This window comes from Plasmodium berghei, assembly GCF_900002375.2.
Source record: "Plasmodium berghei ANKA genome assembly, chromosome: 4".
NCBI classification, from domain to species: Eukaryota; Apicomplexa; class Aconoidasida; order Haemosporida; family Plasmodiidae; genus Plasmodium; species Plasmodium berghei.
Genome location: NC_036162.2, coordinates 15,401 through 39,396, shown reverse-complemented (window position 1 = coordinate 39,396; position 23,996 = coordinate 15,401). Strand labels below are relative to the sequence as shown.

At 21.8% G+C, this 23,996-nt stretch overlaps 3 protein-coding genes and 3 pseudogenes across 3 annotated transcripts, besides 3 other annotated features; 3 read left to right on the top strand and 3 right to left on the bottom strand.

Annotated features, from left to right (window-relative positions):
- Nucleotides 1-1,214: 1,214 nt before the first annotated feature.
- On the bottom strand, nucleotides 1,215-5,135 carry PBANKA_0401100 (serine/threonine protein kinase, putative; the record flags this gene model as incomplete). Its single annotated transcript, XM_034567841.1, has 1 exon — nucleotides 1,215-5,135. One exon carries the CDS (start codon nucleotides 5,133-5,135, stop codon nucleotides 1,215-1,217), a length of 3,921 nt encoding a protein of 1,306 aa, XP_034420068.1.
- A 4,155-nt stretch (nucleotides 5,136-9,290) lies between these two features.
- Nucleotides 9,291-11,291, top strand: PBANKA_0401000 (pre-mRNA-splicing factor PRP46, putative; the record flags this gene model as incomplete). Its single annotated transcript, XM_034567829.1, has 2 exons — nucleotides 9,291-11,069; nucleotides 11,214-11,291. The coding sequence occupies 2 exons, from the start codon at nucleotides 9,291-9,293 to the stop codon at nucleotides 11,289-11,291; spliced, it is 1,857 nt and encodes a 618-aa protein (XP_034420067.1).
- A 1,161-nt stretch (nucleotides 11,292-12,452) lies between these two features.
- Nucleotides 12,453-13,571, top strand: PBANKA_0400900 (conserved protein, unknown function; the record flags this gene model as incomplete). Its single annotated transcript, XM_034567818.1, has 1 exon — nucleotides 12,453-13,571. The coding sequence occupies one exon, from the start codon at nucleotides 12,453-12,455 to the stop codon at nucleotides 13,569-13,571; it is 1,119 nt and encodes a 372-aa protein (XP_034420066.1).
- A 1,079-nt stretch (nucleotides 13,572-14,650) lies between these two features.
- PBANKA_0400850 lies at nucleotides 14,651-15,683 on the top strand (annotated as a pseudogene).
- Nucleotides 14,651-15,683: a sequence feature (PIR protein, pseudogene;~BIR protein, pseudogene).
- A 421-nt stretch (nucleotides 15,684-16,104) lies between these two features.
- On the bottom strand, nucleotides 16,105-17,498 carry PBANKA_0400800 (annotated as a pseudogene).
- Nucleotides 16,105-17,498: a sequence feature (fam-a protein, pseudogene).
- A 1,605-nt stretch (nucleotides 17,499-19,103) lies between these two features.
- On the bottom strand, nucleotides 19,104-20,597 carry PBANKA_0400700 (annotated as a pseudogene).
- Nucleotides 19,104-20,597: a sequence feature (fam-a protein, pseudogene).
- Nucleotides 20,598-23,996: the final 3,399 nt, after the last annotated feature.

The following is a 23,996-nucleotide window of genomic DNA, read 5'->3' as shown; positions in this document are numbered from 1 at the left end:
AAATGATGCGGATTTGTGTGTGTAAATAAATTATAGTCTTTAAGGCTTTTCGTTTTTTTGAGATATTTATAATTATAGTACAATGTATTGAAATAATTTTAATGAAATATATTTTCAATTGTTTTATTAGTTTATTTTTTATCTTTTATTTTGATGTTATATATATATATATACTATGGCATATATCTGTTATTTTAGTTAATATACAACTATAAAGGATGCATATGCCTATGGAAAAAGGTAAAGCCATAATATTGAGAAGAATATAGAAAATTAAGGTAATTATTATCTCTATTCTCCATATTAACTATAGGAATTTTTTGATTTTGAAAAATTTTAGGATTTAAGTCCTTTTTAATTTTCCATTTATATATAATTTTTAGCAATAGCCTATTTATTATTTTATATTTAGTGTACTTTCGGTGTTTTTAATTAAAAAAAAATAAAAAAAATAAAATAATAAGTGGTGAAATAAAACGAAATATATAATGATAATAATAACAAATTTGTCGTGTAAAAACAACGCATACATGTTGATTTAATTATAATAACCTTAATTTATAAGGTTTCGATAAATAAGAAATATATATGGGATTAATGCTCGAATAAAAAAAGGTAAATGTAATGGAAAAAAAATAATTATAAAGCTTTTAGGGAAAAATGCTTTATCATCGATTGTCTACATATTTTTATACCTAAAAAATGCTAATTAAACAGTTTTATTTAAATGAATAATATGTATCCTTTCTATAAGTGTATATGCTGTATGCTACTGAAAAAAAATTATATTGAGTATATTTTACACCTTTTTTTATTTTTAAATAAATAAGCATTTATATAAATGCACAATACATATGCGTATTATGCAGGTGTTTATAAATACATGTGTCCTTATGTCTATTACATTTTTAATTGATAACAAATTGCCTGAATAATGATTGTTATCTTAAAAATAATAATTATTATATCATAAAATAGTAAAAAATATCCTAATATAGGGGTAAATATAAATCTTCATAATCTTCAAAAATATGTTTTAATATAAAAAATGGTACTAATAATATTCTACATTCTGGGGATATAAAAATGAAAAATATAGAAAGGACATACATAAAAACAAATATGCATTTTTTGAATATTTCCTATATATATGATTGTTTTGTGTATTGATATTTAATTGGTAGAAAATAGTATGAATGCTTTACTTCTTTTTTTTACGTAAAAGCAAACGATTTTTTTTTGTTAACAACTTTGCAGTTTATTTGATTTTCCTTATCGTCTTCGTACTTTTCATGGATATATTTTTTGTGGGCTGATAAATGGCCTTGTGCATTTTTAGTTTCTATATGCGTTTTTTCGATTTGTTCAAATTTATCAAACTTTTTATTAGGATTTATATTTATTAATTCTCCCAAATTTTGAGGATTATAATTTTGCTCTAATTCAATTAATTTATTTTTTGTATTATCAATATTTTTTTCATTGAGTTTAAATGTGGTTTGCTCTTTTAATTGTGCATTTGTGTTTTCTCTATTTTTTATAGCTTCGTAATTTTTACATTTATTTAATTCATTATTCTGCATTGCATTTACTAGTTTATTTTTATGGTGATTTTTTACTTTCTTTAAATATGATTCTATATTATTTTTGTTTTCATAAATATTGTTATTTTTATCATAATAATCATTAAAATTTATTTTGTTATGGGATTGAGTACTATTATCATTCTCATTAGTATATTGACTCCTTTCATATTCTTCGTCGTCATCTTCTTCTTCATCTTCATCCTCTTCTTCATCCTTATCATCCATATCGCTTCCATGTTCGTGTTTGAAATCATTTCGTTTTTCATAGTTTTGGATATATTTATATCCAGGATTGTTATCATAATAACTTATATCATCATCATATTTTTTGTGTGGAATTTCACTGTATACTACACTTGATTTTTTTTTATAATTCCTTGGTATATTCATATCATATTTAGGATTGCTTTTGAAGAAATGATTATTAGGAGCATTATTATTGTCATAGTTATTTACATCATTAATAAAGTTATATTGGTGATTCATTGGTATGTTTGTTGGAATATTTTTTGAATAAAACATATAATCCCTTTTATTAGTTGGTGAGTTATGCATATAATGTTCTTTAGCTATTTGCTTATTAAAATTTCCAGAATAAAGATTTGAAGGGTCATTATAACCCCTATTATTGTATTTATTGTGATATTCATATTGTCTTTCATATTCCTTATCGTGGATTCCCATGCCATCGATATACTCATCTATATGATTATTATGTGAATGATATTTTTGATATGGATGTTGCATTTCATGCTGATTTTCATAACTATCATCAGAACCTTCATCAAATTGCTGTATTAAAGTATTTGCATGTATATTATCAAAATTTGAATATTTATCATGATTTTGTGATAAATATTTTGTGTTATTATTATCGTTGTTATTAATTTTATCTTGATAAATATCATAATGTGTTTGATTTTTGAAATTTACAGTATTAATAGAGTAAGATCTATTATTAGTATTTGTCTGTTCATCATCTTCTAAATCTACCATATTAAGCCATGGGTGTTGTAACATAGTGTATGCTGACGGTCTTGTTTGAGGATCTATTGAAAGCATAGGTAATAGAAAACTACATAATGGATTTATTTCTTTTTCTGGTAAACCATATTTATATTTTAATATTTTATATAATCCATATCTTTTTATATTTTTAATATTTTTTAGTTTATACGTGTTTTTATTAAAATATTTGTGTGAGTTATATCCTGAATCTATCATCGATTTTGGTATATTTCCTAAAACCTCGATTATAAAACTTAAATGTTCTTCGTTTTTATCATATATATCTGATTTTTGTGGATTAAATAAGAAGTCTCCAGTTACTAATTCAAATACCATACAAGCAAATGACCATATATCTGCCGTTTCGTTAAAACCACTTTTTAATATAACTTCTGGAGCTCTATATTGTCGTGTTTGTATTTCTGCATATCTTGATTCATCAATCCATAAACTATTACCTAAATCACAAATTTTATAACAAGATTTTTCATGATAATATACAGTAGGATCATAAGGCCTAATACAATAATCACCTTCTTCTGTTTTAATATAAACAACTTTATTAGTATTTTTATTATTTCCCAATGATTGATTTTCATTTGGGACTTCAGAATATATATTTTTTTTTTTATTTGATTCATGTAATTTCATTGCTTCTGGATGTATTAGATGATTAAACATACCACAATAAATAGGAAACTTGTTAGCATCTTTATCTACATATATTTCGGATTTTTCAGAATATGTATCGTTAGTATTTTCGTTATTATCATTACAGCTATTGTTACTGGCCTCCAAAGAGCTATCATTTCTTAAATAATCTATTGGCAATCTACGCAATAATTGCGGTGATTTATCATATCCAAATTTTTCTGGATTATTTAAAAAGTAATTGTTATAATGATACGGTTTTCTTGTCAGCGTTTCTTGTATAGCATGTATGTTATAATAGGTAGTAAGTAAAGATGGGTCTGAATTGGAAGGTTTAAGTCTATGTTTAACATATGGTGGCTCGTTGATTTTTTTTTTTTTTTTTTTTATATTAAGGTTGTTATTATTGTCATCAATTTTGTTTTTTTCATTATCTTCTATTATGGAGCATTTTGTGTTTTCTTTTGTTTCTTCTTTTGATAGATCTGATAATTTATTTTCATTTATTGAAAAATTATCCATATTTGCATTAACAAATGATAATTTTTTTCCCACTGTGTTAGAAATAATTTGTTTTGAATCCATTTTGGTTTCATCTTTACATAATTTCATATCACTATTTTCATTTAAGTTTTGATTATTACAATCACCAGATATGGTACTATTGTCTTTGTTTGTATTTATATTAACTTTCGGATTTGCGTTCATGCTATTATTAGGGGTCATTTTAGTAGAAATTTGTATTTGCTCTAATGAAATATCATCAGTTTTTATACATTCTATATTTCTAAAATTTTCGTTATCTTCCTTTTTAAATTGTCTATTATCTTCAGCGTGACTCAAATTATTAATTTTTGCTTCGTTATTTGTTTGTTGGTTTTTTTCTGTATTATTAGCTTCATTCATTTTTAATCTTTCTTTTTTAAACATTTTTTTTTTCTTTCTTTTTAATTTTTTTTTTTCATTTTTAGTTAATTTATTCCAGTCAACATTATCAAATTCATTTTGTTCCTTTACTGCGGTTGCATTAGATTCTGTATCATCTTGTTCTGTTTCACCTTGCTTTGTTTCATCAATTTGTGGTTCTACTTTATCAAAATCCTTTTCGGTGTTTATATTATTTTCTTGTTCTGGACGAGATGGCGAAGTGCAATGGTTTTTAGTAACATTTTTTATATTTGTATCATCATTATTATTTGCTAATTTAGATTTAGTATAATCTCTAGGCTTTGGTATATTCGTAAGTGTAGAAACAACTACATTTTCTGGCTTTATATCACTATGTATAATTTTGCAAACATCGTGTAAATATTGTAACCCTATTAACACGTGAGTAGCAATTTTTCTAACTAAATTAATTGGTATACCTTTATAATCATAATGCTTAATTAAAGATAATAAATTGGGACCCATATATTCAAACACCATACATACATGTGTGCCATTTGGTCCCTTATGCTCAAAACTGTCAATAAACGAAACAACACCTTTTGTCATATTATAATGAAATAATCTTTCTCTTTGTTGTTCTTTAAATTCAACCCATGAAGAATCAAAAGAATTTATTTTGACCGTTTTTAAATAATTTATTTCACATTTAGCAGATTCTGTATATGTTTCTGAACCTTTTTGAATTTTTATAGCAACAAATTTTAATGGTTTACTTTTTAAATCGGTTGCAATCCAAACTGTAGAAAAATGACCCCATCCTAATTTTCCTTCAATTCTGTAACGATCATTATATATTTCATTTATTTCAACTGGATGATAACCTCCTGGGCAATACTCATCACTTCCTTCATCATCACTTTCAGTATATTGCAATTTTCCAGATGTAGCATCCTGGTTACTACTATTATTTGATGCAGAGATCGAATCGCTATAACTCATTGTTTCAATGATATTATTGTAAAGGTATATGTGTTTATGTGGAGGGTATTCTATTTGTTTTTGAATATTTGTTTATTTGGTGGTGCTTTTTCTTTGGTTTTGTTTTTTTTTAAATTAATTATTTGCCTTTGATCTCATTTATTTGAAACAAATAAATAATTAAATGTATATATATATAAACAAATATACATGCATAAATATATTTTTTCCTATTTATATATGTATCATGCAGTATGTTTCTTTCGCTCATTTTATATTTCAAAGCATACTAAAATTTTATATATTCATTATATATTTTTTTTTCTTATTAAAAAAAATAAATGAAGCAATATTTTCGTATATGAATTTCTATTATATATTGGTATAAATAAGTGTAATATCTTGTGAATTTTACAAATTATAGGAATAATTATTGCATTATTTATCAAAAAAATCTAGCATGCATTCCTACGAAGATATAGATATGTGCATATAATACGTGTGCTTATTTATGGAATATACATGCATTATAAAGAAGCAATTTGAACACACCAACTATTTGATCGAAATAAGAACAAAGGTAGCGATAAACGAATAAATAAAAAAATAAAATAACAATAAATATAAAAATGAAAAAGTTAAAAATAGGTATTTAAACCATTTTATTATTATGACGATTATATGCATAATTACAAAATATAAAAAAAAATACACACTTATGGTCACTTCTTTTATCACTATATATTTTTTTCTAATGCAGTTCTGTCACTAAGCCTCGAATGAAATAAACATATTTATAATATATTTATTCGTAAATGAAATTAAATGAATTTAATACACACATTACCAAAAAATATAAAATGGAAAAAATAATAAATCTATGGTAAGAAGAAGCAAAAAAAATAGAAAAGGAAAAATGCTATATTTTTCTCTATTTATCCATGACAAAATATAAAATAAATTATTACTAATGTAAAAAATGGAAATATAGTATATATATTCAGTGATTTCGTTAGTAAATTAAAGGGCTATGTTACACTAAATGTAATAAGCATAACAATACAAATATATTAAATTAACGCATTAAGTGCTACAACTAAAATAAATATATGTATATAATGTATATTGTTAATATATTTATAATATAAAATTTGGTTTAATTTTTTCCAAATTCTGATATTGATGAATATGGGGTGTTCTTAAAATTTGGGGTTATACTGTTAACACAAATAATGAATACAACAATTCGTCTTATTGGTGTCCTAGTATCATTTAAAACACAACATAAAACAATTATGTTTTGTTGTTCTTTTATTAATTTATTGTTTATTTTGTAAATTAGCAAATAATATGTATAATATATGTCATTTTTAATTTGTATTATTCATATAAATATATATATTTCACTTATGTATATATATGTTCATAACTATATATGCAATCATGTACAAAATGTTTGTTATTACAATACTACTGATTAGATTGTAGGTTATATATTCTAATGAAAAAAACAGTAAAATGCAACTTTCTCTTTATCTATCCATTTGACATAATCTTAAGAAAATTCATTTTTTTGATCTTCATTAAATTAAGCCAAATTATGAATGTTGCATAAGGTATTCATAAAAATGTTATTATTAGAGTGAATGTAATATGTAGGTTTTTGATCCTCTTTTAATTTTTTTTTATTATATTTACTTTTATATGTTTACAAAAAATGCAATGAAATTGATTATATAAAGGAATGTTTTATGTAATAAAAATGGGCATAAAAAAGTATGTATTCTCATGTAAGCTTATAAACACTTAGTTTTTTTACTTATATTTTATTTATGTTAATTTTCATTTTCACAATTTACTAAAATATTTATATAATTATCACAAGAATATTTTATGTATTTTCATGTATAGAAAAATTAAATTAAGCATTGTTTTATATTAACAAAAATAATGTATAAAATAATTTTCACGTAAAGAATGTACGTAAAATATATGTAAGAAATTAAAAAAACGAAAAAAACGTATATTAAATATATATGCGAATTTTACATGTATAAATAAAAATAAAAAATAAGCAATATCACAAATTGGCTTTTTTATTATTATTTTAATACTATTATTTTTAACAAAATTTTTTTTTTTTTTTAATGATGATAAACATTATTTTATATAGAAATTCTGAGTAATAAAGTAAAAGAAATATGAGGATATTATATAAGGATGCACATAATAATTTTATGTGTTTTTCTTTTTACATAGCTAGCGTATAGTTTATTTAACTACTCTTAGCAATCTACTTACATTAAAAATACACATATTTAAAAGAACAAAAAAAATAGATTAAGAAGTACATCATTAAAGTTTTAATTCCCTTGTTATATATCCAGCCGTCCTATAGAGGAGGGGTAGTCATATATATATATATATTTTTATGAATTTAAAGTATTAATTTCCTTTTTATAACTTGTATTTTAAAAGATTTTCCGTTTTTTATTGTTCACAATGTAGCTAGCTATTTAAAAAATTATACGTTTTGGCTATTTTGTGTATGGTATATGAAAAAAAATACATAAGAATAGAACATACGACTCTATTTGTAATTTAATTTAAAAAAAAATTATTAATTAATCACTGTATTATTGCAAAATTCTTGTATAATATTATTTTGTTTATTTTATTAATAACAACGTTTCTTACATGATATACACACGATAATTAGATATACATCGCTTATACCAAATTGCATGAATATATAAATATTGAAGGAAATGTGTATATATTATTATATAATCCGTATTTGTTTACTAATCCATTTACTAAAAATGCGAAAAGGGATGCATAAAATTTATGTCTTTTAACTATGCACCTATCATGTATATAAAAAAGAAACCTAAAGTTTTCATATTTCCATAAAACACCTTTGATACAAATTTTTTCACTTGTATATGGGCATAATTGCATTTAATAACTCATAATTTTTTATGATATGAATAATTATTTTCCTTGCCTAAATAATGGAAAGCTAAAAAGGTATGTATATTATTTGATGGAAAATTAGCTCAACGTATTCATATATGTGTATGGTTGAAATTGTTATGAAGAAATATATAACTCCTTACGAATAGGGGTATCTTTCTTAAATTAAAATATATCACTTTTTTCCCCTCGTTTTTAAATACAAATTAAGTATATAATAACAACACCAATTTTGCAATAATATAGCATGACATAAATGTTATAATTATTTATTTGTATTTGCTTTCATTAAGTTTTATATAGCTGTTATTAAATGATATCATAATACATGTATATGGCATAAAAATAACTTTACGAATAAAATGGAAATTTATAACGTAATTATGCTTAGATACGTTTTACTTGGATAGTTGTTTTTCTGATTTTGTGCTTCTTTAGCATTTGTGGGATATTCATTTATATATATCATTTTTAAAATATACGATGTGATTAATTTGTAAACAAAAATATGATAATAATTGTTATATAAGGAAAAATGAGTATATATTTATTACAACTTTATGTGTTAATATAATATATACCTTCGTTCCATTAATTTCCTTTGTTTTTTATAGAATAATTTATATATATATTTTTTCATTGCAATAATGGTTATTTTATCATTCGCACTGCTTATTTTATTATATATATTTTTTAGAAATATTACTGTAATAATTATTAAAATATAATGATTTTTTTTTATATGCCCCTTATATTTTATTATGGAACATTTTTTAATGTAATAAATAATTTATTTTATTTTTCCTTTTAAACATGGAATATATATATTTTATGTAAATATATAATAAATACGTATACATCATATATAATTTACATGTATGCATATTTAAGTACATACAATACTATATGTTATGAATTTCTTCGGAATGATTAGAATGTTTTAATGTATATTTTTTATAAATGCAAATAAAAAAATAACTTTTTATATAGCAACAAGCTTGGATGTATATAAATATCATATATATATCATAAAATAATCTTTAATTAAAATATCCATTATTATATAGATGACGTATAAATATAAATATATAAGCATATATACATATATATGTATAAATATGCGTTTAGACCCCAATTAAATCTTTTAATTCGAGTAAAAGCGTTAAAGTAACAATATAATTCCTAGCAACACAAAAACAAATGAAAAGATTTTTTGGATTAGAAAAAAGTAAGGGAAACGATGATGATAAAATAAATGAAGTTGAAAAGAATGAAGAAAAAGAACATGAAGATGAAAATAGTGAAAAAGAAGAATATGAAAATGAAACAGAATATGGTGGCGAAGAAGATTTAAAAAAACACATTTGCTTATCGAAAAATATGTTCATGGGGAATGATATATTGACACCATTTAATTATAATTTATTAGCATATGACCAAAACATAAACAATAGAATAATTATAAATGATGAAGATGATGATTATGAGAATAGTAACAAAATAAAAGATTTAAAATCGATATCTGCTTTAGCTATTCCAGATGAAGAAAACACTAAATCTTATGAAAACAGATATAAAGAAAATGAATTAAAAGCACGAAGAAGTAATTTAAGGGAAAATGTTTTAAAGAAATTAACTTCTATAAAAATGAACATAAATATAAGAGAAATGGATGAATATTCATCTGTAAAAAAGTTATATATAAAAAAAATGGAAACAAGTGATATACAAAAAGGAAATGAAAAAAATATGAAAAAAAAAAAAAAAAAAAAAAGTTCAATAATAAATAGTATTATAAATGATGACCCAATAACACACGAAGATATTTCTTTAAATGTGAATGATATGAATACAAATGCGTTATCTAATTATAAAAGTGAAAACGGAAATATTATGGATGATAAAAATACTAAAAATAGTAGTATATTTCCTTTTAATAATAATCAGCACAAAAATGAAATATTTAATGAGCCTATTATAAAAAAATCAGACGAATCGATATTAAGTAGTAATGCACTAAGTAATATTAAAACTTTAGATATATATAAAAAAATAAAAAAACCTAAATGGCACTATCCATATAAATTATATAGAGTTATATTAGGTCATTCGGGGTGGGTAAATTGCGTTGATGTTGATATAAGTAATGAGTGGTTTGCAACGGGAGCTAATGATCGATTAATTAAAATATGGGACTTAGCTACCTGTAAACTAAAATTAACCTTAACGGGGCATATAAATAGTGTAAGAGATATAAAAATTTCTAAAAGAAACCCATATTTATTTAGTTGTGGTGAAGATAACAGAGTTAAATGTTGGGACTTGGAATATAACAAAGTGATAAGAGATTATCATGGTCATTTATCTGGCGTATATTGTTTATCTTTGCACCCATCATTAGATATATTAATGAGCGGAGGAAGAGATGCAGTAGTTAGAGTATGGGATATAAGAACAAAAAATTCAATTTTTGTATTATCAGGGCATACAGGAACAATTATGTCCTTATCTTCGCAATCTGTTGAACCTCAAGTTATATCAGGTTCTCAAGATAAAATGATAAGATTATGGGATTTAAATAATGGCAAATGCAGAATAGCATTAACGCATCATAAAAAAAGTATTAGATCTTTATCCATACATCCTTTTGAATATAGTTTTTGTAGTTGTGCTCCAGATAATGTTAAAGTATGGTGTGGAGCAGATGCCGAATTTGACAGAAATATTACAGGTTTTAATTCAATAGTAAATTGTAGTTTAATTAAGCAAGATTCTTACTTTAGTGATTCTTCAATTTTAATATTAGGTAGTAATAATGGTCAGCTTCATTTTTATGATTGGTCAAGTGGATATAAATATGATACATTGTCAAATAAAGTTGTACCTGGAACAGTTGATTGTGAAAATTCCACTTTATCAATGGCTTTTGATAAAAGTGAGACCCGGTTAATAACAACGCATGGCGATAAATCCATAAAGGTAATATATAAGAGAATGTAGATTAATAAATATTCGCATGTTTATATAAGTAGTACGAAACGCATAATAATATTTGCATGGTTATTTTAATATGTTCGATTTATATATTTTCTAATACCTCATTCATTCAATTTTTTTTTTTAGATTTGGAAAGAAAATGAAGATGCGACACCAGAAAACTTTCCGATTAAATGGAATCCTTATGATAACTTTAAATTTTAATTAAACTAATGTGATGTATAAAAACTATGTACTTTTGAACAACATTTACAGTTAGCATAGATCTTTGTGCGGATATATATATATTCTTACCGATTATTTTTAATTTGACAATTTTCCCTATTTTTAAAGAATTATAATTTTATTTTGAAAAAAAGGAAAGAAGCATATGTACAATATATTTTAGATAACATTAAATTTGTGGCCTTTTAAGTGTAGTAGGATTCTCTTTTATAATTTGTTTACCTTTGGAATGCGCTGGGAGTTATATATTATTCATTTGTAATATAAATAAATATATATGAGTAATTATGTTTATTATCGCAGCGTAAATTTTTGTGGTGAACAAAATAAAAATTACTCGACTTAATTTTTGGAATATGCACACTATATTATAAAAAATATATTTATATGGAACTGCGTAAATTTTTTTTGTAACATTAATTTATTTTTTTTGTATAAAAAATCATACGCACATATAAATATATGTAGATACTTTGTTCTCATTGTTTGTAAATAACGCCTGAATATATAAGAAAAAACACTACTTTAATTAAAAATTTATAAAAAAAATTATTAAAAATATTATTTTTTCTGAAGAAATTTGGTATAATTTATATGAATATCTATGATTATGTACATTTTATGATTATTTGTCATTATTTTTCTTTAATTTATTTACAATTTTAGTGGTTTGTGCTGTTATCATTTATATGATTTTTATGTTGTTTTCAAAAATTGCGATGAAAGAAGAAACAAATCTAAAATAAATCAAATTAAATAAAAATCTGCTAAAACAAGCATAATTAGAGAAACTGCAAATAACATTTTCTAAGAATGGATAAATAATTGAAAGATTTTGAATGGAAATATGGGTGACCTTATATGTTTTTTTTATGGAGGTACATTTATATATAACGCTAGATTTTACAAAAGGAATATAAAACATATGATGAGAAAAACATAAGCTTAAGGAGTATACATTAAATGGGGAAGAAATAAAAAAGGGATGCCTTTTATCTATATTTTATATGAAATAAAGAATTACATAATAATGTATAGGAATGTTTAATAGGGAATATTTGTTTATGAAGTATATATACAGATTTACTTACGAATACATACATATGTACCCGTATATTTGTTAATCTGGCTTTTTCAAAAATGTTAAAGATTGTAAGAAGGGGAATTTATTATTCACATGAAAAAAAAAAGTACTATACAAATAGGCTGTATAAGAAGGTGTGTAACAGTTGCTTAAGTTTAAACATAAATAACATGGACAAATGCATATATTGCAACAATATATTAAATGATAATGATATTAGATTAATAAAAAATAATATTTATACAGACATAATTAATGTTAGAAAAAATTTTAAGATATTCGATGAAAAAAATACTAAGGCAAATTATTATGAGCCATTATTAAATAACGTACAAATTGATGATAAATATGTGCATATAAAAAATGGTAAAATAAACAACAGTAATAAGTTATATGTGTATTATAATTGTTATGATTATATTATATTAAATAACCCATATAGCAATTCATGTTTGAATCTTACTATTTTATTTAAAGGGATTATGTATGATGTTAAAAATTTAAAAAGAAAAGATTTAAGCTGTTTGTTACATTTGTATAATTATGCTTATTTCATTATGGACATATTTTTATACTTCCTTGTTATTAGTAAAGGGAAAGGTGTTCATTATAAATATATGTGTAACAAATATAGAGATTGTGATCAAGATTATAATGAAGAAATTGTAAGCATTTTGCTTGAATTAAATAAAATTATTAAAGAGAGAAAAAAAAACATAGGAATAAACTCTATTAATAGTGATAATAAACATATGGAAAATATAAATGAAGCAAATATTATAGATAAGTTAAATGAAAATTATATTAATATATATACAAATATATTGAAAGATACAGAAAACAAATCTATATTAAATACATTTTTCAAAAAGTTAGAAGATACTAATATTAAAAATAAAATACAAGCTTTAAAAAAATATATGTATATGGGCTCACCTTACCCATCTCCTATAAATCATTTTTCTATTCAAATTTTATTCCCTCCTTTTTCAAATTATAATTTTTTTACATTTCCTTTTTATTTTCCAATACAAAAAATTATATATGATTTGTACTTATATGGGCATGTAAAAAATTATAACCATTCAGAAGTAATTAAGAATATTTACAGTAACAAGTTGATTAAAGAAATTAAAGAAGACGACTTACGCACAAAGAAAATAATTAATTTTTGACACTTTCCATTTATACCCATATATTTCCATATGTGTATTTGCACAAATATATATGCATTCTATTGTTGTTTTTCGTTTTTTTTTTGTGAAATATTAATTTTTTAATACTTCCCATTTAATATATTACAGCATTTTGTTTACTAATATTATGTAAATACTGAAAATTTGAAATATATTTTACAGAGATTAGTTTTCTGTATAATACATTATACATATGTGTATATATATAATCACAAATGTAAAAATAATAAATAAAATTATATATATTTGCCGATTAATCGAAGGTTTATATATGCATTTATTTCGTCGTATTTAATATTGAATTGTTTTTAGAAGTTTATTAATGTTATTATAATAGCTTAACATAATTTTAAATAAAAAATTGGTTATATAGCACTAGAAAAGGTGCGTAAATATTTAATCTCTATTACAAAATAACTATTTATATACTTTTAAAAATTATACTAATACTGAATTTCTTAGTTATTTATATTTTCACAATAATATTAAATTTGGGCCACAATTTATTAAAACAAGATATGATAGCATTTCAGTTCTACATGAAGACATAAATATAAGGAAATATATTTTAATTTCACTATAAAACTACTCATATTTTTATAATAAAGTTATACGAAATATTATTAAGAATAATGATATGTGCATATATTGTATTATATATAGTATGACAAAGTATGCATTAATAAGCCCTAATTTAGAGAAATTATTTAATTACCATAAACAGAAATATAAAATTCCTTTAGAATTAATATTGTTTTATTATTCTATATTAATTTAAATAATAAGAATATGTTTAACTAAAGACATCAGGTATACATATAACTTAAACAACTATAACATATATTTTGTGAAGTATATATAAAAGTAGAATAATGTTGGTTAACATACTGACTAAATATAATTTCATTATAATGAATGTTCATCTAGTATATACAATGTTTTAATAAAAACATATTCTTAATATTTCAAATCCTATATTACCTATAAATTGCATTAAGTTTTATTTTAATAAAATTTTCATTAGTACATATTGTATTAAATTTGTTTAAAGTTCTTAGTGCAATATATTTAGTAATTTGAGGGTATTTCTTCCGATAAATTTGAGAATTCTGGAAATTATCAATTTAAATATAGAAGTTTTTCAATGGATATTGCTATAATTGAAGCTTAGGAAAAAGAAATTGCAATACAGGTCTTGATATACTAACGGTAGGTGTCTATGGTTATTTAATATATTATCACGTATCAAATTAATTTTCAAATCTATGCATATGAAAATGTGAATGTTTTTGTACACATTATTATGTGGTTAATTATAAATTAAACCAAAAGCTAAACACATAATTTTCTAATATAAATGAATTTTATAATAAACATATAAAAAATGGTACGGAATATAAAACTTATAAGGGTCTTATAAATCAAAAAAATGTATTCGATATATATATTGGTGTTAAGCATATGCCTAAAATTTATGATACATTTAAAATATTATGCAATCTATATCATAATGTTATGAAAAATGATATTGGTGATAAGTTTCTAGAAAATACTAATAAATTTGTTGAAAAATATAAAGAATATTTTCGTGATAACTCGAATAATACTAAAAATATCTCATATAGTTGTATATTATCTATACTTTCAAATGATTATAGTAACATTGGAAAATGATGTCCTTCCTTTAATAGTTTACCAGCAAATCTGCCACCCATTTTATCGGAAAAACCGAAACAAAATTATGTTATAAACTCTAAAATTTCACAACAAAATGGATTATATAATGAAACAGAACCGCCAAATTCTGATATTATGTCAAAATATAGAGCGACACAATTAAGTCCATTACTAGTAAATAAATTAATTACAATTGTAACTATACTTTTGCAATAGCAATATTTTTAGGAATTTTGTATAAGGAAAAAACAAAGCAATTATAAAATATAATATTTTAAAAACTATTTATTGATTAGATAATATACAAAATTCTGATTTTATTTTCTAAGATTTTTATATTAGTATTCATTATTGGGGTTTCGAAAACACTTCCAAAGACAAAATTTAAGAGAGGAAAAAAGAAAGATAAAATAAATTATTAATAAATGATTTAGAGAATGATTATTGATATAATTAATGATTTATATGCTTGATAATAACTATTTTAATACAAATGAGTGGTTGTATAAGAATAACGAAAATAAGAGAAATAGTAACAAACAAATACTAATTTATATATTTTTGCATATAAAAGGATTATCAATATTAATATGAAAAGGTAGAATAAAGAAATAATTTTCATAAATTATAATGCTTATATTTATGGAACTCACCGAAATGAATATATACATCATTATATTAAAAAGATTTAAATAAATTATACATAAAGTAAATAGTATTAAAAAACGTGGTTATGGCAATAATTTAAAATATAAATCATATGTGACAGCTAATTTATTTTATTAACAATGTATTACAACATTAAAATGACAACAAACATTATAGGAATGTGCATTTATTCCATGGAAAGTATGACGCCTAATTTCAGAATATTTAGTATTTTTGTTGAGTGAATTATTTCAGTTAATAAATCTTCAGAATTAGGGGTATTAATAATAATGTGTGAACAAAAAACAAAAATGTATAAATATACAAAAGAAAATATTATAGTTTTTGTGTGGATGAATATGATATATTATAAATATTTACATTTATATAAATGTTAAAATAGGATAACGAAATAACAAAATAAATTGGGGAATAAAATTATTAAGTTATTAAAATTTTTAAATTTCTTACAGAGTGGGCATAGGTAATATCAACGTAATCAGTTTTTTTTTTTGAATTATACATCCATATAAATTAACAAACATTTTTATCAATTTTCCATTTCTAATATCCTTTTTTGAATAAATTTTGGGTTTGAATGAGTTTGCACTTTCTACAATAGTGTTTGTATATTTTTTTTTATCGACAATGTTATAGTCATCTATATTAGATGATGTATAGACAATTAAAGTTGTGTCATCTGATACCTAAAAATGAATCAAAAATGTATATGTTTTGCACAAATTGCGCTATATAATGTGAAAATGTTCACTGTTAAAGGGATGAGCGAAAAAAATGTTTCCTTACTTGAACTTTTTTGGCTAAAGCATAATAATATCCATGGAACGATAAAGGGGTATTTATATAACGGTTTTGGACCATTATTAAATTCGGAGAGTATTCATGTGTAACTTTTTCTAAAAAAAAATTATATTTTTACATATATGTAAATTAGCATATTACGAAAATTAACGACTAACATATAAAAAACAGTATTATAGAATATTGGAAATAATAAAAGATGAAATATTGGATATTGGGAATCGTATATTAAATTGATTGATTATTTGATTAATACCTTTAACAATTTGATCACCAAAATATTTGGCATTTGAATTCCATATCATGCTTATTATATAATTATATTAATGAACAGGGAAAACGCATATATATATGTAATAATTATTTTTTAATTTTAACTTAATTTTATGACTTAAAAATGCTTCTTTGTTAATTCATATCTTGTCTGGGTATTTGATTTTATAATTAAATTTAAAAATTAATGTATTTCCATGTTTCTTATAATAAGCAATTGAATCCTTACTGTATTTATGATATAATTTGTAATAATCCGTACTTGTAGCATGGTTTTGTAATAACAGTTCAGCTTCATTCATAACCTTTTCTGCTATTTCAATTTCTTCAGGGTATACACATGAGTTGAAGGATTGTTCTTCAATTGTTCCTTCTGAATAATCATTGAGAAAAATCGACCTTCTTTTAATTTGCAAAGAAAAAATATAAATGAATTTATAGACTGATGTTTTTACTATTCAATCTTATGTAGATATACATTTCCATAAATACGAATTATATTTGATGTGAATATATATACTGTCATATTTTCTTACATATTAGGGGTCGATCAAATCTTCGTAAAGCTTTAATATCTGAATTGCCTCAGCTGCAAAAGCTTTATTGCTCATATATACGGATGATATTAAAAGAGAAAAAATGATTTTAATAAACAAAATATTAATAAATTTATTTATATTTTTTTTAGATTAAAAACTATAAACCAGGAATTCGAAAAGTTTTGTAAATAAAATTAAAATCAAACAAATTTTCGAAAAAACAATAAAAATAAAACTTATTTAAAAAATATATATTTAAACGTCAAATTTGCATAACTATATTATATTTATAAGTTCAAAATATTTTATATTTAATTAGTTTGGTTGAAGTATTGGATACCCAAAGCTTTCATAAATAAAACGAGTATGCATAATATTATGGATTTGGGGTTATCAAATGTTATAATAAATAAAAATAAACAAATTTAATTATGTAATATCTTTAATGTTGCATTATTAATATACAAGTTTTTTGAGTTGTATAGCTCATTCAACTAAAACATACTTTAAAATAAAATTTATAAAATATGCCATTATGTATGGAATTATATATGATACCTTGCACATGTTACAAAGTTGTATAATTTTAGCTACCACCAACCCCGGCAATTTAAAATATAAAGAAAATGATATAAGAAATATATTTAGTTTAATGAATATTTTTTAATATATATGATTTGAATATAATTATACATATAATATGCTGGCAATTATATAAAAACTATAGCTTTGTTATTTCTTTCTATTTGTTTTGAACGTAAAACATATTTTATATTTAGAAAGATATATAATATAAAATAAAAAACTTAAAATACAAAAAATATCTTTATTTTTTAGTTGCAATTGCATCGGTGTCAAGGTGTTTATGGTTCTACTTCTGGGTCCAAGTTTATTTAATTGGTTCATATTTAATAATATTTGGTTGTTTGAAAGTCTATTAAATAAACAAATAAATATATCTATATATAATATAGTGATGTCGTGAGATCCTTATGAAGTATTTTAAATAACCATAAACACATTGCTTTTTTAGAAGACATGGATAATACATTTATGCTAAAAGTTTCAAAGAGTTATTCTATATAAATAATAAAAGAAAGAATTGGAGATGCTAATAATATTATTTTTTCGAGGTTTATGTGTCTCGTTTGATTTAATTTTGAAACACTTATTAGTTTAAAATCTTCTCAAATAGTATACATAAATAAAAATTCGTTTAAATATATGAAATATCCCCCCGAATTTTAGCCTATAGATGATGTCTATATTTGTAAACACAAAAAGGGTGATAATAATTAAATGAAAGGAATATCATAAATAAAAGATATTCATAAGTTATAACAGTTCTATTTGTAGTATTCACAAAATTAATACGTATAGATACATTCTAATATTAAAAGATCAAATAATATACAAAAAAACATTCTTAAAACAAAAGAACATTTTATTATGATAATTTAAACTAATCATTATGCATGGAAATAAATCGTTTTATTAACATAAATTCTATAATATTACGATGCTGAAAAATATATGTTTATTTATGAGGGAGTCAACATAAAGTTTTTCTAATCAAGCGCTTTAGGGGACTGGTAACATGGAAACCAACCTAAGAAAAAAACATAAATGGATGAATATATAAAATGTTTAAATATTTTGCAAATTATAAAATATATTATAAATATCTACATTTATTTAAAACAATATTTTTTTAAAAATTGTTGAAATAAATTGTCATGTTATTAAAATTTGTATATCGATTACAGATTCGACATAGATGATATCAGAATTGCTGTCTTTTTTTTCAATGAGATATCCAGCTATGTTAACAAACGTTTTTTTTAATTTTCCTTTTCTAATATCATCTTCAGAATCAATGTCAGTTTTGAATAAGTTTTCACTGTTTACTATTTCGTTTTTATATTTTTCTTTGGAAGGGTTGTAACCATTTATATCTGTTGAAGCCATGACTAATACAGTTTTCTTTTTTAATACCTACAAAATTAATAAAATTGTATTGCATAAATTATTGTGAATAATATGAAAAATACGATTTATAACGAAATATAAGAGGAAATTTTTCCTTACTTCAAAATTTGCAGCTAAAGCATAAAAATATTTATGATCGGACTCAAAGAAATTTTTGTAACGATGTTGTATCATTACTAAATTTGGATTGTACACACGGACAACTTTTAAAAAAAATAATAATTTTGCATTATGTAAATTAAAATATTATGAATTTGAAGATATGAGAAACAATAGATAGTATCATATAACAATGGCAATAATAAATCACGAACTGCCGAATAAATAATAACAATAATATGTTAATTTGACTATTTGTTTATGTTTTGAATACTTTTAGCAGAGCCCTTATTTATAAAAACGACATTATATGGATCCCATAGCTCGTTTATTATTTCATTATACTAATGGAAACAAAGAAAAATATACGTATATATATTATAATCATTTTTTTATTTTAATTTGGTTTATAACTTTAATATTGTTCGTTAATTGATAACTTATCGGAATCATTAATTTTAAATTTAATTTTTAGAACATCTGTAAGGTTTTTATGTCTTTTTTTATAAAAAAATGTACTACCATAAGGATTTACTCCATATAATTCATAATTATCTTTACTTGTAGCATGATATACTAATTGTGATACAGCTTCTTTCATAACTTCACCTGCTTCTACAGTTTCTTCTGGATCGGTACATAATATGTGCTTATTTTTTTCATATATTTCTTCTGAACTAGCATTGATCAAAATGAGCATATTTTTATATATATAAAAACAAAGGTATTGTATTTATATTACAACATTGTTGCACAGACGTAAAATTAACATTTTCATAACGAAATATGTAAATATAGATATTATATATATTGTTGTATTGTCTTACGTAAGGTAATGACGTGTTTATTTGGATGTTGCATTTTCTCCTGGAGCAGGTTCAGTTGCAAGGGTTTTATTATTCACATATAGGGAGATGATTAAAAGAAATAAAACAATTTGAATATAAAAATTATTCATTTTTGAAGTTTACAAACAAAATATTAAAATATATATTAGTATTTTTTTAGTTAAAAATTAACAACTCTAAAAATAAGCACAAGTATAATTAAAATAGAAGCTAATAATTTTCTCCAATAAAGTATAAAAACTATTATTTAAATGATCAAATGCACGCTTTTATCAGATTTATAAGTTTAATATATTTTATATTTAAATAATTAAACCACAAGACGACGTCAAAAACAAAAGCTTTGATAAATAATGAATATAAAATGCTATTATTCATAATTTCATTAATATTATAATATCTAAAAATAAATAACTTTAATTATATTATATAAGTAACATTTTTAATATATAGAATTATGGATACACAAGTATTATATTTTTATAATTAAGCTCAATTTAAAATTTATAAAATTTTCCATTATATATGAAATTACATATATATTTATATATAATAGAAAAAAAACAATGTTGCTTTTACCTAATAGAAAATCAACCATTTAAAATAAAAATATAAAAGTAAGAAAATAATATAAAAACATATATTTGTTTTGATATAAGTTTGATAACATGCAATTTTAATGTAATTATATATACTTATATTAATAAATAAACGACCATAATAATATAAATATTATATTAATAATTATATTAAAATATTGTTTTCCTATTATTTTCCATTTGTTTTACAAAATTTCTTTGATAATTCACAGTTTTTAATATAAAGCATGCCTATTATATTTTTAAATATTAAAATAATTAATTTAATCTGAGAAATTTAGTTAATTTTATATATTACTAATACTATAATAACAATATTTTTTACTTCACAATAATAATAGTATGATAAAATTTATAGTATGAGAATCAAGCAGTCTATTATTTGTTTATTACTTTTAATAAAAACTTTACTAAATAGCATTTTCTAGGAAAATTGTTAATTTTAAAAAGTTATTTATTGTTAGTAATATTGACGACCATCTTTTTTTATAAATAAATACAAATTATAAATTCCCTTTTAATAGTAAAACATATAATATGTAAAATTAAAAAAAATACAAATAAATAAAACATAAAAATAAAATAATGAAACATAAAGTTGTAAAATCAAGAAATATATACATATGCATACATAAAATTAATTTAGTTTTTAATTATAATATTCTTAATTCCGAAATGTTCATGTTTTATTGGTCATAGTTTTGTTCACTGATTCTACGTTTTGAGTTAGGGTTCGAGGACATTGCAATTAAATTTTTTATAATTTGATAATGTTTTTGGTCTTTGAATACTAATTAAATATATTTATCATTCCGTATGTTTAATCTTGAGACTATGTCTAAATATGCAAAAAAAAAAGGGGATATATCCATTAATATGAAAGGGGCCCCATAGCATTTTTTCATAAGTTGTAGTATATTAAAATGAATGTTGATATAGATTTAATATGATTAAAATAAAATGTCTATATTGCATATATTAATATAGATATTGGCTATATATGAAGTCGTATTATGCAATATCATAATCATCCATTATATAAAACTTGTTAATCAGGGGGGTATATTAAATTGTACATAACACAATATAAAATATATTTCTTTATTTGATGGAAATTTTATTTAGTAAAACTTATTATTTGTATCATATTTATTTTATTTTAATTATATTGCGCCAATTGAACTGTAATAATAGCATTATATATGTAGCTGTAAATAATAATAAAATTCATTTTGAATATTCATATGCATTACAATATATGTTCGGACTAATATGTGTGTTTTTAAGATTAATTAAACACATTCTCAATGCATAATAGATAATAATAAAATATAGATTCATAATATATCGATCAAGATTCGATAACACAACATTATCTATAAAATATTATTATGCTTCTAACATTTTTAGTAATACATAAAAAATACACTATAAATATATATATAATAAATTTATAAATTATAAATATATATAATACTTACTTTTTTCATTTAAATACTTAGCATTTATGTTAATGTTCTAATTTACATTGATATAAATAGTTTTATATACATAAGTTTATTTACTATAAAGGTATAATATTAGATTAATCACTATTCATTTTTAAACATTATAGTTTTTAATCATAAATAAATTATATTTTTAAATAGTTAAAAAATAAAATATAAGTATATAATAAAATTTAATGTTATTGTTTGTTCTAATAATTATAAATAATATGGTAGATTGAATAGCGTTATTGTTCTAATATATATAATATTGTATCAATGATTAAAACTGGAATATGTTAAATTTGTGAAACATATATAATTATATATTAATCCAAAGTATATAGAAAAGGTATGTAATAATTAATTTAATTTGAACTAATAATATTTTTATTAGGTTATTATATATATAAAAACTCTAAATCTATAATTTAAGTATATTGTTACTACGAAATAATATATATATCCTAAAAGGTTATACTATAAAACAACGAAACAATGAAAATTACTAATTGATTTAAATTATTTCCCTTGAGTGCATTAACTATTTCATTGTACTATACATTGGTATAACAGTAACAGTAATAATAGAAACAACAATAGATAAACGTATTAAATACGACCAAATATATTATGTTAATTTGATACACTACGTGGGTATAAATTCATTATATATATTATTAAACTTGTAATAAGAATAGAATTGTATGCACAAAACATCAAATGAAATATTATAACATTTATTTAAGTAAGCTTTAATGTGATAATATTAGAATTAACACTACCAAGCAAAATAATATTAATAATTCTATAGTTTTTCATCATAGAACTAAATATAGTTTATTATAAAATATAAAAGCAAACTATATATTTAGAAAAGTAATAATTCTAAGTTATTTTTAATGTATACGCTAATTGAACGTTTTAGTGGTAGAAAATATAAGGCATAATTAAACTATGTAGAACAGGTAAATTTTATGACTACAGCCTTGTCTTAAAAAAGCATACTTCCCTTATCTCTCCTCTCAAAGTGCAATATACCAACCTAATACACATATATTTCTATTATATTTTATAATTTGCATCAATACTTATTTATGTGTTATATATTTAATATTTACTAAGTATTATTTTTAAAATAATACGCATTAAAATACTTATTTAAGCTTATAAATAGCATAATAAATACGGTTTCAGTGCAATTATCGTTTTAAACCGTGGAAAAGATGTGCAAAATATATTATCAAATTACCCAATAAGGTATGTTTCTAAATTGAATTATATAGGAATAAAAATAAGGTTACTGGATTTATTAAAATTAATTATGAATTTATTTATATTAAATAAAAATAATATTAAAATTATGTATATGCAATTAAAAAAGGGAACAATGAAAATTATTTTGTAAATTTTATAATTTTAG